Source organism: Desmodus rotundus, chromosome 3 (assembly GCF_022682495.2).
Source record: "Desmodus rotundus isolate HL8 chromosome 3, HLdesRot8A.1, whole genome shotgun sequence".
Taxonomy (NCBI): Eukaryota; Metazoa; Chordata; class Mammalia; order Chiroptera; family Phyllostomidae; genus Desmodus; species Desmodus rotundus.
In genome coordinates, this window is record NC_071389.1 from 180,531,520 (window position 1) to 180,545,396 (window position 13,877).

The 13,877-nt window shown below is 52.5% G+C and overlaps 1 protein-coding gene and 2 long non-coding RNA genes across 4 annotated transcripts; 1 reads left to right on the top strand and 2 right to left on the bottom strand.

The window, feature by feature from the left end:
- The first annotated feature begins 2,405 nt into the window (after nucleotides 1-2,405).
- Nucleotides 2,406-11,388, top strand: PIANP (PILR alpha associated neural protein). Of its 2 annotated transcripts, XM_053921877.2 has the most exons (7): nucleotides 2,406-2,741; nucleotides 5,102-5,161; nucleotides 5,424-5,932; nucleotides 6,626-6,707; nucleotides 7,484-7,705; nucleotides 10,221-10,325; nucleotides 10,679-11,388. In XM_053921877.2, exons 2-7 carry the CDS (start codon nucleotides 5,145-5,147, stop codon nucleotides 10,833-10,835), a joined length of 1,092 nt encoding a protein of 363 aa, XP_053777852.1. In that variant the 5' UTR covers nucleotides 2,406-2,741; nucleotides 5,102-5,144; the 3' UTR covers nucleotides 10,836-11,388. The 2 variants fall into 2 exon arrangements, with proteins under 2 accessions (XP_053777852.1, XP_053777853.1); XM_053921878.2 differs by lacking the exons at nucleotides 10,221-10,325; nucleotides 10,679-11,388 and adding an exon at nucleotides 8,057-8,340 and having other exon boundaries at nucleotides 2,476-2,741.
- On the bottom strand, nucleotides 6,127-8,454 carry LOC139440806 (uncharacterized). Its single transcript, XR_011651040.1, has 3 exons — nucleotides 8,339-8,454; nucleotides 6,657-6,755; nucleotides 6,127-6,460 (listed from the first exon to the last, which is right to left on the bottom strand). It is a non-coding gene; the product is annotated as an uncharacterized lncRNA (long non-coding RNA).
- Nucleotides 9,254-13,866, bottom strand: LOC123478578 (uncharacterized). The gene is made up of 3 exons (XR_008426544.1): nucleotides 13,548-13,866; nucleotides 11,966-12,065; nucleotides 9,254-9,370 (listed from the first exon to the last, which is right to left on the bottom strand). It is a non-coding gene; the product is annotated as an uncharacterized lncRNA (long non-coding RNA).
- Between the last annotated feature and the right edge of the window lie 11 nt (nucleotides 13,867-13,877).

Below are 13,877 nucleotides of genomic sequence, written 5' to 3' on the forward strand. Positions count from 1 at the left end.
TGTTCTTGCTCTCCACTGTATCCCCAGGCCCTAGTTTAGTACCCAGCATGTAGTAGGTGTTGAATGAACGAATGAATAAAAATACTAGAAATAATTGATAATGGCTCAGAGTTCTCAGTGCAAAAGACACTTACTCTGGTAGTAAATGACCACACCTGTCACATAATGAGTTCTCTTACTGCACATCCTCAGGATGCACTGGGACTCACTGAGGCCCAGGATTTGGTGTGATTTGTGTGCCCTGCCTCACATGGGTGATTTGTGCACCCAGTTCACATCCAATGTGCACTGTGTTTCCCACTGGGAGACACAAGGATGGCTCACTCCCTGCTGTTCTGACCTCAGAATGAAGGACTGTCAGGGACAGACAAGCAGGAGGGCAGCCACTGCAGCTGCTGCTCAGAACAGCAGGCTTCCTTCTGGGAGGCGGGAGTGCAAGGCTAATGATAGTAATAGTGCAGGGGATGAAGGGCAACTGTCTGGAGGGGCGTGGGTGTGAGCAGAGACTCAGCCACAAAAGCATTGTGCACAGATCACAGGGCAGAGATCAGGGAGGCCAGGAAGACAGAGGAAAGGCAGGTGGAGGGCAGAGGACAGAATGAAGAGTTCCATTGGGTAGGGGTCCCAGGTGAAGTTCGCTAAGCAATACATATTGAGGGTATATATGCTAAGCCCTGAAGTAGGTTACAGGGGAACAAAACAAATGAGATCTTTGTTTTCTAGTATATGTGGGGGGGGGCAGACAATAAACAGTAAACAAATATAAGATCATTTCAGAGAGTGAGATGAGTTGGAAAGAATGAAATATATTGATGAGATAGAGTGGGTGGTTTAGTGAGAGGAAGGAGCCAACCTGGTAAAAGTGAGACTGAAGGGGGCACAACAGCTTCCAGAAACCAGGGATTCAAAAGTGCAGGGGTGCTAAGAGAATGATTTTGGGTGTTCTAGAATATCAAGCAGTCCAATCTGGCAGGAACACTTTGAACATTGAGGAGGAATACAAGTTGAAAGGCCTCTCCCAACAAGGAGTTCAGATTTATTCCAAGTACGATAAAAAGGCACTCAAATATTTTAAGCAGGGAAGGGCATCCTGAAGATGAGTTTGTAAAGGGCAAGGGCAGGATCGAGGGAATAGCTGGGAAGCTAGTGCACTATTCCAGCCATCATCTCATCTGGAGAGAATGTGAGCAACATAGTTGGAGAGAAGTGGATGGATTCAGGATATGTTTTGGATGCAGAGCTCATGGGACTTGCTGGTGAATTAGATACAGGGTGAGAATTAGTAAGAAAAGGGAAAGGGAAGAAGGATGTTTCCTAGGTTTTTAGCCTGAACCAGTGGGATGGGGAATACTGGGAGAGAAATGAATTGGCCAGGGGAGAATTAAAGACATGCATTTCAGCTGCATTAGCTTCGCATGGCTATTAGGCATCCAAGTGGAGATGTCAAGCAGGCTGTTGGATAAATGAGTCTGGAGCTCTGCATATAAATTTAGGACTCTCTGACATTTACATAGTGTTTAAGCCCTGGGACTGGATGACATCACTGGACAGAGAATGTGGAAAGACAAGAGGGCCAAGGACTAAGTCCTCAGAAGCTCAAACATTTAGAGGTCGAGCAGAAAAAGACTGAGGAGGAAAAGCTAGTGAGGTTGGAAGGAAACGAGGAGAGTATGGTGCGCTAGAAGGACAACCCAAATAAAACCAGGTTGTAATAGAGATGATTGGGGTGGGATAGGGTGAGCGTCCGGGGCAGGGGAAGCTACTTTTGATAGAGAGGTTAGAGAAGGCCTCCTAAAAGGTGACATTGGATCTGTGTGAAATATTAATGAAAAGAGTGAGTCATTGGTGAAAGCCAGGGCGAAAATGGTCCAGGCACAGGGAATATCAAGTGCAAAGACCTTGTGGCCGGTTAAGCTCCTCTAGTTCTAGAACCATAGATCAGGTACAGTGTAGCTGGGGCCTAAGTGTTAGGAAAAGAAATCGGAGAGTTACCTAGGGGCTAGGTCATGTAGGGCCTTGTAAGTCACAGTGGAGTCTGGATATTCTGAGTGCTAGATAAACTGAGTGATGTGACTTGAACTACTTATTTTAAAGATAATCGGGTTGCTTTGGAGACAATGCATCGTAGCAGGGTCAGAGTGGAATCGGGGGACTCAGTTATTGGGATAATCCAAGGATGGTGCGAGGTCTTCGAGGCCACCCCCACCTCGCTCCCCACTCCTCACTCTCCACCAGGAGTGAAGCAGAGTTGGGAACACAGAATCTCAGAAACTGCCTAAGGTAACCATGGGTGTCCGTGGTGTTAGGGTGGCAGGGTGGAGAAGCCCGCCATCACAACGCGGGGAATCAGAGTGTCGCTCACCCTCCGCCGCCTTCTCCAACCTTCCACCTGGGACACAGCTGAGCGCGCCTGGCTCGGTGCGGCAGCGGGAGGGTTAAACTGTGTGGCCTACGGGCGGGAGGGGGAGAGGCGGAGACCGAGCGCTTGGAGGTGCCAGCGCCGAGCCCCGCCGAGCCGAGCTCAGCGCGAGCCCAGCCGAGTAGAGCCGAGCAGAGCATCTCCCGCCGCCACCGACGCCGCCGCCGCCCCGCGCCCCAGGCGCCTGCCCCCACCCTCTCCAGCACCCCGCTGCCGGCCAACCCCCCTGACCATGCCCCGTGCCCCACCTGCTCCCGCGACCCCCCAGCCCCGCTCATCCCTGAGCGCCCGCAGCTGCCGCGCCGCCGCGCCAGGCTTGCAGGTGAGTGAAAGGGACCCCCACGCCCCCACCCGAGGGAGCCCGGCCCTGCCCTTCCGGACTCTGAGTCTTTCGCCCCCGCCTCTCCCCGCGCGGTCCCTCACCAGAGCTCCAGCCTCCAGCCCAGAAGGGCTCCTTCCCTGCCGCGCTATCCATCCCTCCTCCGTTCCCAGCTCCATCCTGCCCCTCTAGCGCAGTGGTCACCGTCCCCGCAGCTGCCTCCATCCTCCCTCCGGCTCAGGCTCCTGGCATCCTCCCGCTTTGGGTTCCCTGTCTGCTTTGGGTTCTCCCTCCCTCCGAATCCCTTCGCCGACCTCCTGGTCCTGGTGTTCTCCCCGATCTCCTGGTCCTCGTTTTCTCCCCCACTCTCGCTGCTTTCCAGCCCTGTGCTGGGAGTGCGGGCTCCTGAGAAGGGTGGGCTGGGGCAACACTGGAGATGGGGCCGGGATCCCCCACCCCAAGCTTCCCGCCCCACCCCCCCCTCGTCTCCTGCGCACAACAGGTCCGTGAGGCGCGAGGAGAGGGAGGGGGTGGCGCGCCAGCCTGGGGACTGCGGGCTTCCTGGAAGGGGTAGCTAAAGGGGGGTCGGGTCCAGAGACTGGAGTTGACGTCAGGGGGAAGGGGTGATGCACAAGGCGGAGAGGCAAGTGGGTCCAAGAGTCAACTGGCCACAGATGTCCCTGTGAGCCGTTCTCCGCTTCACTGCTTCGCTCCCACACTCCCTCCCGCTTCGTTCCCTTTCCGTCCCTCTCTCCCCCTTCTTCCCACTGTGCCCCATCCCTATCTCCTCCCGTGGCTCCACATCCCTTTGCATCGAAAGAAACAATTTCCAACTCCTCCATCTTTGCTGTTCCAGTCTTCAGTCCCATCCCTTCCTCTTCTCCAGTTGTCCACGATATTATGCTCCTTCCCTTCCCATTTCCTTTCTCCCCAACCCTGCTCTTCTCCACCCCTTTCTCCCTTCCCCTTCCACTGTCTCACCTTCCCTTCCTGCCTGGACCTTTTCCTTCCTCTCCTGCCCTTCCCCCTTCTTCCCCTGTACCCGTGACCCCCTTCACCCTCTGTTTCCCTCCCTGGCCTTTTTAATTCATCCTGTTCTCCCTTCAGCATCCTCCACGCGTCCAGTCTTCTGTACCCACCCCTCTTCTGTTCTCTTTCAGGGCTGACTCCTGCCCCTCACCCTGTGCTCTCTACTGGCTTCCTCTTCACCCTTCTCCCCTTTCACTTACAACCCACCTTCCCTTTCTGGGCCCTTCACAAACCCTTCACATCTGTCCCCACTGCCCACTTCCCCATTCCCTTCCTCAGACTTCACGATCATATTCCCATTATTCTCTGAGAGAACTTAATGTACAGATTTAGACCTAGAATCCAGAGGACACAGGGTGTCATATCCTCATTCACTCTGGAGAGACTGCGCCCCCACCCAGAACCCTCAACCCTGAAAACATGACCTTCCTTTTTCAAAACCAACCATCCTGATTCTCCCAGGATTCTTTACCCAGGAGAGCTACATTTAAGGAGGTTGCTTCTCCCTATTTCTGACTCCCTTCAGAGGGCACCTATGCATTTGGATGATTACATATTGAGCAAAAATTAGCCCTGGCTGGTGTGGCTTAGTGGACTGAGTGCTGGCCTATGAACCAAAAGGTCACCAGTTCGGTTCCCAGTCAGGGCTTGGGCGAGGCCAGGTCTCTCACACACTAATGTTTCTCTCCCTCTCTTTCTCCTTCCCTGTCTCTCTCTCTAAAAGTAAATAAATAAAATTATATTCTCCCACTCACCTCTCTCTTTCTCTGTCTCTTTCCTTCCATCCCTCCATCTCCTCTTCCCCTTCTCCTAAAGATGCAGATTCCTGGGGCCAATAATAAGAGAAATGCCTGGAACTGCAGGTGGGGTGGGCAGGCTGGGATGCTCCCACTGCGCACACACCACATACACACAGTCACAGACTCACTCCCTCAGATTGACTTCCTCTTCCCTCCCCCACTCTCAGATTCCCTCCCTAGCGGTAGGTACACAAAGAATCACAAGGTTCTTTGCTCTAAATTAAGATTCAAGAAAAGCTTGGAGCTGTGGGCAGCGGAAGTGAGAAGGAGGCCTGAGAAGTGAGAGTCGACCCTAGGGTGGGGAGGTAACAGTGGCCTGGGGAGTGGTAGATAGGGGCTGGGGTCTAGACAGGGAGCCATTCTGCGAGTTTTCCACCCAGAGGATGCTCTGTAGCAGTGAATCCTGGGTGGCAGCAACATAGCTGGCAGCCAGCAGCCTGGGAGGGGAGATGGGGGTAGAATTGGTGATGAATGAGCTGGGAAAGTACCCAGGGCAGGGAGGGTGGGGATGTGACTACCCCTTCTCTCTCCCAGTAAAGGCTGGAAATCTGGGTCACAGCTGAGGAAGATCTCGAACATGGAGTCCAGGATGTGGTAAGTCTGGCACAGCAGTGGGAACTTAGAGGCCACTTTCCCTGAGGTCTTGGCCCTTTTCCTCCTTAGGCCCACCTAGGGCCCACCATCCTAAGGGCTAGACACTAGGAAGACAGAAAATGAGGCTGTCTTCCCAAGGCCCACCTGCTTTTGCAGAGAGACCTGGAGAGAGGCAGCTGGGGATCTCTGGTATGAGCTTGTCCTCCCCACACATAGGCCCAAGATGGGCTCCATCTCACCCTCTTTTTCTTCCTTTTTGCAGGCCTGCACTGCTGCTGTCCCACCTCCTCCCTCTCTGGCCACTGCTGTTGCTGCCCCTCCCACCACCTGCTCAAGGCTCCTCCTCCCCTCGAACCCCACCAGCCCCAGCACGTCCCCCATGTGCCCGGGGAGGCCCCTCTGCCCCACGCCATGTGTGTGTGTGGGAGCGGGCACCGCCACCAAGCCGATCCCCTCGGGTCCCAAGATCTAGGCGGCAAGTCCTGCCAGGCACGGCTCCCCCGGCCACCCCATCAGGCTTTGAAGAGGGGCCACCCTCATCCCAGTACCCCTGGGCTATTGTGTGGGGCCCTACAGTTTCTCGAGAGGATGGGGGGGACCCCAACTCTGCCAATCCTGGATTTCTGCCCCTGGACTATGGTTTTGCAGCCCCCCATGGGCTGGCTACCCCGCACCCCAATTCAGACTCCATGCGGGGTGATGGAGATGGGATCATCCTTAGAGAGGCACCTGCCACCCTGCGGCCATTTTTATTCGGGGGCCGTGGGGAAGGTGAGTGGGCGTGGGAGAGGCTGGTAGGGATATGAGGGTGGGGAGGCTGGTTGAAGACTCAAAAGACAAGAAGAGATACCTTGTCTGTAAGCTCCTTCCACAAATGTGCTGGCACAGGAGGCAGGGATGAAGATGCCTCTGAGCCCCCAAGCTCAGGTCCATGGGAGAAGACAGATGTGTAAATACTTGGGGATGTCAACGTAATAAGTGAACACTACTAGAGTCATATACAGCATGTTTTTAAGAAAAAAGAGGGGAGAGACTTCTGCCTGGGGCTCAGGACACTTTTCAAGAATTGACATTTGAACTGAACTTGGAAAACAGTAGTAGTCCATGCAGAGGAACACCATGGGTGCAAGGAACTCAGGGTGACAGCTCAGCTCAGGGAGCACAGAGACAGGGCCAGTGGTTTAGGGGTGATGCCAGGGCAGATATGGTTGCTTGCAGCCCCCTCCTCATCACATATATCCAGCTTTGAGAAAGTGGAGAAGGATTTGGGAGGAAAAGAGCTAAAAATTTCCGGTAAAGCTGATGAATAGAATAAAGGGGGTGCTCTAGAAAGAGCTGGGCAATACGGATTCACATTGCCAGCCCTCCTCAAGCTTACTGATCCTGCAACCCAACTCCATTCCCACTGCCTCGCGGCTCCTCCCACCTTGAGCCTCCCTGAAACTTTCTTCCCATCCCAACCAGGTGTGGACCCCCAGCTCTATGTCACAATTACCATCTCCATCATCATTGTTCTTGTGGCCACTGGCATCATCTTCAAGTTCTGGTAAGCTGGGGTGAGGAGGGTGCTGGCAGATAAGGACCGAATGTTTGGCTGGAAGGAGGGAAGGAGCAAGGGCATCAGTTTTGCTGGGGGTGGGATAGGAAGTGGTTGATTAAAGCAAGACCTTGGGGAAAGGTAGTTAAGGATTTGGGTTGGGGGAGACAGTGAGAAACCAGGGCAGATCCGTCCTCCCAGGGAAATAAAAGGGTAATGGGAGAGATGGGGGATTATTTATGTGCACTAGGGGCTTTGGTGGGAATCCCTTGTCCCCATTTCCTCTAGAGGAGGAAGACAGAAAACTGACCCAGTCTGTAGAGCCCCTCCTTACGGCTGCCTGGGAAGGAGGGAGCTAATCTGGAGCTTTCTCTGCATGTATTGAATAATGGGTCACTCAGTCCTTCACATTTTACTGAGAGAATCACTAGACAAAAGTGTCCAGGTCATTAGCTGACTTTGAACTAGAACTAAACCTGCCAAGGCACATGCTGAGGAGAGAAATGTTTCTTCTGGATATGCATGGGGGAGAAGGCAATTCTGGGGAACTCTACCTGTTGGTGGGGAGGAAGTACTATTCTGTGGATCTGGACCAGGTTGGGAGGATGGTTTAGATCCCAGAGCCCCAGGGAGACAGGGTAGGAGAAGTGGTTTTATGGACACATGGTCTTAGAGGCCAGTTTCTATCCTGTTAGGGTGAGGGAGGCTGGGGGTGACCAGCCCTGCAGGCCCAAGATGGGGCTTCTTAAATTTATGAAAGAAACTCTTCCCTTACGGCGCACCAGCTGGGACCGCAGCCAGAAGCGGCGCAGGCCCTCAGGACAGCAAGGTGCCCTGAGGCAGGAAGAGAGCCAGCAGCCACTGACAGACCTGTCCCCAGCCGGGGTCACTGTGCTGGGGGCCTTCGGGGACTCACCCACCCCCACCCCTGACCATGAGGAGCCCAGAGGGGGACCCAGGCCTGGGATGCCCCAGCCCAAGGGGGCTCCAGCCTTCCAGTTGAACCGGTGAGGGCCAGGGCAAAAAGATGGGAGGGTGAGGAGGGGAGGCCCTTTAGGTCTCTGGAACTGTGGTTGGGGTACTCCTTCCTGGGTGGGTGGGAAGGAGGTAGGCCTGGCCCTCCCAGAGCCTGTGGCTTTCCTTCCCAGCCTGGCTCCTGGCCCTCCCAAGGAGCCTGGACCTCTCCTTTCTGGGGAGACCCTTCCTTCTCCCCTCTCTGTGGATCTGTGTCCTGTTCTCATGCTGCCATTTAACTCCAGCTCTGCCCTCTTAACCTTGATTCCCTTTGTCTTGGACTCCCTTTTTGATTCTGGCTTACCCCTTGTTTCCTGACTGTGCCCTTTCCCTCTTCCTCTCAGGATTCCCCTGGTGAATCTGTGATGCTCACCAATGTTGGGGTGCCACCAAGCAGGAGGCCGAGGGGCCGGCATAGCCACTGCCCCACTGAGGGTGGGGCGGCTGTGGGAGCTGGGCTGCAGGTGCTCCTGGCCCCTGCCCTTGCCCTCCACCCTGGAACATTCACTGGCCCCACAGTCAGTCCTACCTGTTCACCCTCCTTTAGGTGGGGACCTCCCATATTTGTGGTTTCTGGTCCCCCATGCCCACCCTTGCACACTCACATGAAAGCCTTGCACACTCACCTCCACCCTCATGGGCCATTGCACACACTCATGCTGTTGTGCAGCCAGTCTTCTGCACCTGCTCCCCATCCACCTCTCTCCTCTGCTGACCCCGCACATTCTTCCTTTTGTTTCACATTTTTCACGCTGTCCTCTTCCCACAGTCCACGCTCATCTCAGTCACTCTGGTCAGTGGGCGACTTCAGCATTTCCTCTCACGTGTGCGTCTGGCCCCATGTTGTGATGGTGCGGGTCGTACCCACACTCTATCTCATGAACACCCACTGACCTCGTTTCTGTGGCTCCTGCATGCTGCCCAGAGGTCGGTGGGAGGTGAGCTGGGGGCTCCTTGTGCCGCCATCTGTCACGGTCCCATCCCACTCTGTGTCATGTTCTTCACTGTCCTCTCATTGCACTCCATGGGCGCTCTCATTACCCTGAGGGCTCCCCCACAAGAAAGGAGGTAGTGAGGCCCCACACTTCTCCCCACCCCACTGCGAAATTCTGTTGTCTGGGAGATGGGTTTTGGGGAGTCACCTGCTGCACTACATGAGAAAGGGGCTCCCATTTGCCCTTCCCTTCCTCCTAAGTCCCTTTTGTCTTATCTGTCCTGGCTGTCTGTATGTGTGTCACTCTCTGGAATTCAAAGCCCCCTGAGCCAGTTGTCCTCTTCCCAGCCTCCCTCAGGGCCTGCTGATTCCACTGAGGTTGGCAGGGACTGGAGGCAGCTGGTTCAAGGCCATCGGGAGCTTTACCTCCCAACCTACCCCTCCCCTTCCTGGGCTCCCTAACATCTCTCCCTCCCTCCCTCCTCTGTTCTTCCACTCACTCCTTTTGCCCCCCACCCACGCCCCAGGTGTGTCCCTACTTCTCTTAATTTTTTCCACTTTCCTTCCTCCTTCTTCTCTTACCTGGCTCCTATGCTGTGATATATATTTTTGTATTATCTCTTCTTGTGGTGATAATCTTGAATTCTTGTGGGATGTAAGTTTCAAAATTTTCAAATAAAGCCTTTGCAAGATACGTGAGTCCCCTGGTTCTGTCTTACGAGCCCTGTAGAATGGATGGGAGGTGAGGTGATGGGCAGCCAGGAGGGAGAAAGAGAAGGATGAGCAGAGGAGCCCCTCTGGACTCAGTGTGACCTGCGCTGCTCTGACCTGGAGTTGGGTTCGGGGACTTTACCTGGGGACTAGATGGAAGGAAGAGAAACTAAGGAAGCAGTCCTGAGCAAGAGCAGCCAGAGCAAGAGAAACTGGAAGAGTGGCTTGCTTGTTACTTGCCAGTGAAGGTCAAGAGAGACCATGTGAAAGGAGACAGAAGAAAAGGGCAAATTCCACAGAAGGACGGGCAGTGGAGCAAGCAAGAAAAGGGAGAAGAGAGAGCTGATAAGACAGACAGAGGGTGAAGGGTGAAAGAAGAGAAAAATGGAGCAATGGGAAAGAGGCTGCCTTGCTTGGTTTATTTTCAGCCATGCTCTCTAACCTGCCCCCACCCACAGTTGCCCCCTAAAAGCTGTACAGCATTGGAAGCTCTGTGGTTAACACTAATTAGCTTTCCCCACTCTGCCTTCTCTGATAGGGTATGGGGGTGGAATCAAGGGGTGTGTTTTCAGGGAGGGAACCCAGTCTGCCCAGCTGGGATCAGTCACCTCTGAGCCCTCAATTCTAGGTTTGGCTCTTGTAACAGCTCTGCAAAAGCCCACGGAACACATCAGCCTCTCAGCTGTTGCTAGGCTCTGTTGCCATGGTAACCACCCAGGTCCCATTTCTCCCCCCACCCCCATCTGTGCCCCACTTGCTCCCTGGAAATGGGGAGCTCCAGGGAGGAGAGGAGACTGGAATGTGTGAAAAGGCAGTCTGGGCTGCCCTGGACTGTGGATGCCTCCATGTGTTTATCTTTGCAGCTCAAATCAGGAATGTACGTGGATTGGTAGATGTGTGTTTTTAGGTGTTGGAGCGCTTGACTGTGTCCTCAGGGAAGTATGGCTGAGTTCATGCAGCACACAAAGGTGAGTGGGGAGGAGGCGGCATATTTCTCAGGACCAGAGCAGTGTGTACATTCGGGGCATCAGACTCCCTAAGAAAAAGACAGACTGCTATAGAAGAAAGCAGCAGAGCCAGGCTAGGGAGTGATGAACCAACTAAAAGCAGAGGTGCAAGGCAAACAAGCTGCTGAGGAAGGCTCAAAAGCAACCCAGTGGGGCCTGAAGAGACCCCAGTGGGCAGTTGGTAGACTGAATGGAACCTGAGGGTGCAGGAAGGGGTGCTGACTGGGGTGGAGTCGGGGGTTGTTGGGGGCAGTGAGGGAGGGATCCAAGAGGACAGAAGAAGCCTCATTAACCTTTCCCTTCTTTCCCCACAGGAATCTAGTCCTTGTCCTGGGTGGGGGAGGGAAGGGGAAGGAGCTCAAGTGCCTGGAGAGCACACCCTGGCTCTATCACCTTCAGCAACTGTCTGCAAAGGGACAGTGTGACCCTGCAGCTCATCCATATGCAAAAGGCACACATGAAGGCCCCTAATGAAGAGGGAATTAATTATTGCCTGATTAGACTGCTGTTTCTCTAAATTTAAATAGATTAAAATGCACCAGCAGGACACTGGAAATCCTCACCTGTTCTCTCTTCCTAAATGCCCTCTTGCCCGTGGAAAGTCAGATGGGAGAGACAGAGGAGAAAGGAGACATCCTAGTCTTCTGAGTTTTCCTAAAGGAATTACCCCCAAACTAAATCACCTAGTCACACTAATGGGGAAGTGTCTTGAGGCCACAGGGAATGGATGCTAACCTTTCTCTCTCTCTTGGAGCTGAAACTGAAACTGGGGCCTTGGAGGTCCTTGGAAATCTCCAAGGAAGTGGTAGAGCAGAGAGTCATTGCAAAGTGACAGACCCAGAACATAAACAATGGCCATACTACTCTCTTGGTTTTTGGAGGCCACGCATCACAGACACTACTGGGACCAGAGTCTCTCATCACTATGCATTGTACTGTCTTTGCCTCCTGAGCTGTGTATCAAATGACTCAGCTGGGCTTCCCTTAAATGTTTTCCTGGAATGCTTACCACTGTGGCTCAGACCAAACCAGGGAATGGGGAAGCCCCCCGGAGGAGGGATCTCCTGGGCAGAGCTCCGGGTGTGGAAGTGATTCAAGATGGTAACAGTGTGCCAGCTGGAAAGCCCCGGGCTAAAATTAACAGCCCTCCTCCCCCTACACCCCACATTTATCTCTCTAAAGCTATTCTCTAAGGAGTTCAAGGAACTTAAAACTTGCTTCTTATGGCAAGGGCAGGAACAGGACTCAGCCGGAGACACTGAGGCCCAGAAGTGCCAGTTAATGTAAAGAGGAAAAGCACTAGAGGAGAGCCAGGACTTACAGTGATGACTACTACTTTGCTCCCACTCTTCTACCTCAGCCCCCAAAGTCAAGGTTTCTTGAATCATGGTTCTTCATCTCATACAGTAACTGGGTCTGGTCACATCTGAGTCCTTAAGACCTTTATCCTGCCTGCTGTTGCTACTGGGTTAACACAGACTAAGCACAGAGCCCAAAAATATGATTAAAAAAAAAGTAGATACTTAAAAAAGATACAAACAAGCTCTGGTGGGGGGTGGGTAAAAAGCTTGTGGGTTCAATCCCTGGTCAAGGGCACATACCTAGGTTTTGGGTTTGATCAGGAGGCAGCTAATCATGTTTCTCTCTCACGTGGATGTTTCTCTTTCTCTCTTCCTCTCTCTCTAAAGTCCATAAATATATCTTGGAGGATTAAAAAAAAAAAGATATAAACAGTTACAAGCCAAAGACACATATCTTCTTAAACATTTATTTTAAATATTTATTTTTTAGGTGTTCTTTGCTATTTCCTTGCTGTGGCCTTGGGAAAAATCACTTAAATCTTCTGTCTTATTTTCATTATTGTCAAATGGGCATTATAGTTATTTCTACTAGGTTTGTTTTGCTCTCTAAGCATGGGGCTGTTACTGTTGGTAGAAGGGGCTTCAATTCTGCTTCAGTCAAAACAGAGCTGCTCTGGCCCTATCAGGATGCAGGGTAGTGGCAGCATTCATTTACTCAACGCACAGTAGTCCCTCCTCATCTGCTGGAGATAAGTTCAGAGACCCCCCAAGGGATGCCTGAAATCTCAGATAGTCTGAACCCTACATATACTATGTTTTTTCCTACACACACATACCTTTTTACTTAAAGGAAGCACTTCCTGGTTTTTTAATTGCCATATCTGAGTTGCCAGCATCACTACAGTTGTGCTTTGGGGCCATTATTAAGTAAAGTGAGGGTTGCTTGAACACAAACACTGCAATACCTCCACAGTCAATCTGATAACTGAGATGGCTACTAAGTATAGGGCAGTGTACACCTTGGAGACATTGGACAAAGGGATGAGTCATGTCCCAGACTCAGCCCTCAGCTGGATGGCTGGAGATTTCATCATGCTGTTAAGAATGGCACATAATTGAAAAGTTATGAGCTGTTTATTGCTGGAATTTTCCATTTACTGTTTTTGGACCACAGTTGACCAAGGGTAACAGAAACAGTGGAAAGAGAACCTGTTGATAAGGGGACTGCTGTACAGTTACTTAGCATGCACTATATGCTAAGTAAAACAGTGGGAAGGACACTATGTATGGGACAATTTCTTCCCTGAGGAGCTGACAAGCTTGCTGAGGAGTCACATATATGAAATAGTTAAAATAGCAACAAAAGGTACAGACTAAATGCTGCGGGAATTAAGACATAGGGGCCATTATGGGTTGGAACAATCAGGGGAGGCTTCCTGAAAGAGTTCATATTAAGTGTTCATAAATGTTTACTGACCACTAACTAAATCCCAGCTCTTGTCCTTGCCCTCATGAAGCTAATATTCTAATGGGAAGAGGAGACAGTATGTCAGGTAGTGACAAGTGCCATATTTAAAAGCAAAGGGTGAGGAGACAGAGACGTGGAGGAGGGCAACAAGACTGAAGCAGAGATCAAAGCAAAGAGACTAAGGGGTGTGGTCAAGGAGGGGTGGATATTGATGGCTGCGAGAGGTTATCAGTTACTCTTTGGGCCTAAGTAGGAACCTCAGAAAACTGACATATCCTGTCCTCACCCGCATATTCAAAGCATTGAGAAATTCTTGAGAGTACAGCATAGGAAAAAAGAACGGCAACTTTCTACATCAGCCTATTCCCCGACCGCGGGAAGGGAAACGGGACCCTAGGCTTTTAAAATCCATACCTCCGCTGGTACCTTGATGCATAATTCATGAACCTGTCGGGATCCCACCCTCCCACTTCCCCAAAAGTCGCTTCCGGAAGCCGGAGGCCCGCAGTTCTGAAGATTCAGCTTCTGCCCTTAGCAGAGCCCGCCTTCACTTCCGTCGCGGCGTCACATCCACAGAGGGTTCTACCGGGTCCCTGGCAGAAGCCACTTCCGCCCCTCCTTGGCGTAACTTGAGGCTTAAGTATTCCTGGCGCTAGCGGCGCCGGATATGCTCTACCGCTTCCGGAAGTGACTCGACCTTTGCATTGCCCCCCCCATCCCTATTGCCCCCCCCCACGTTGCCAT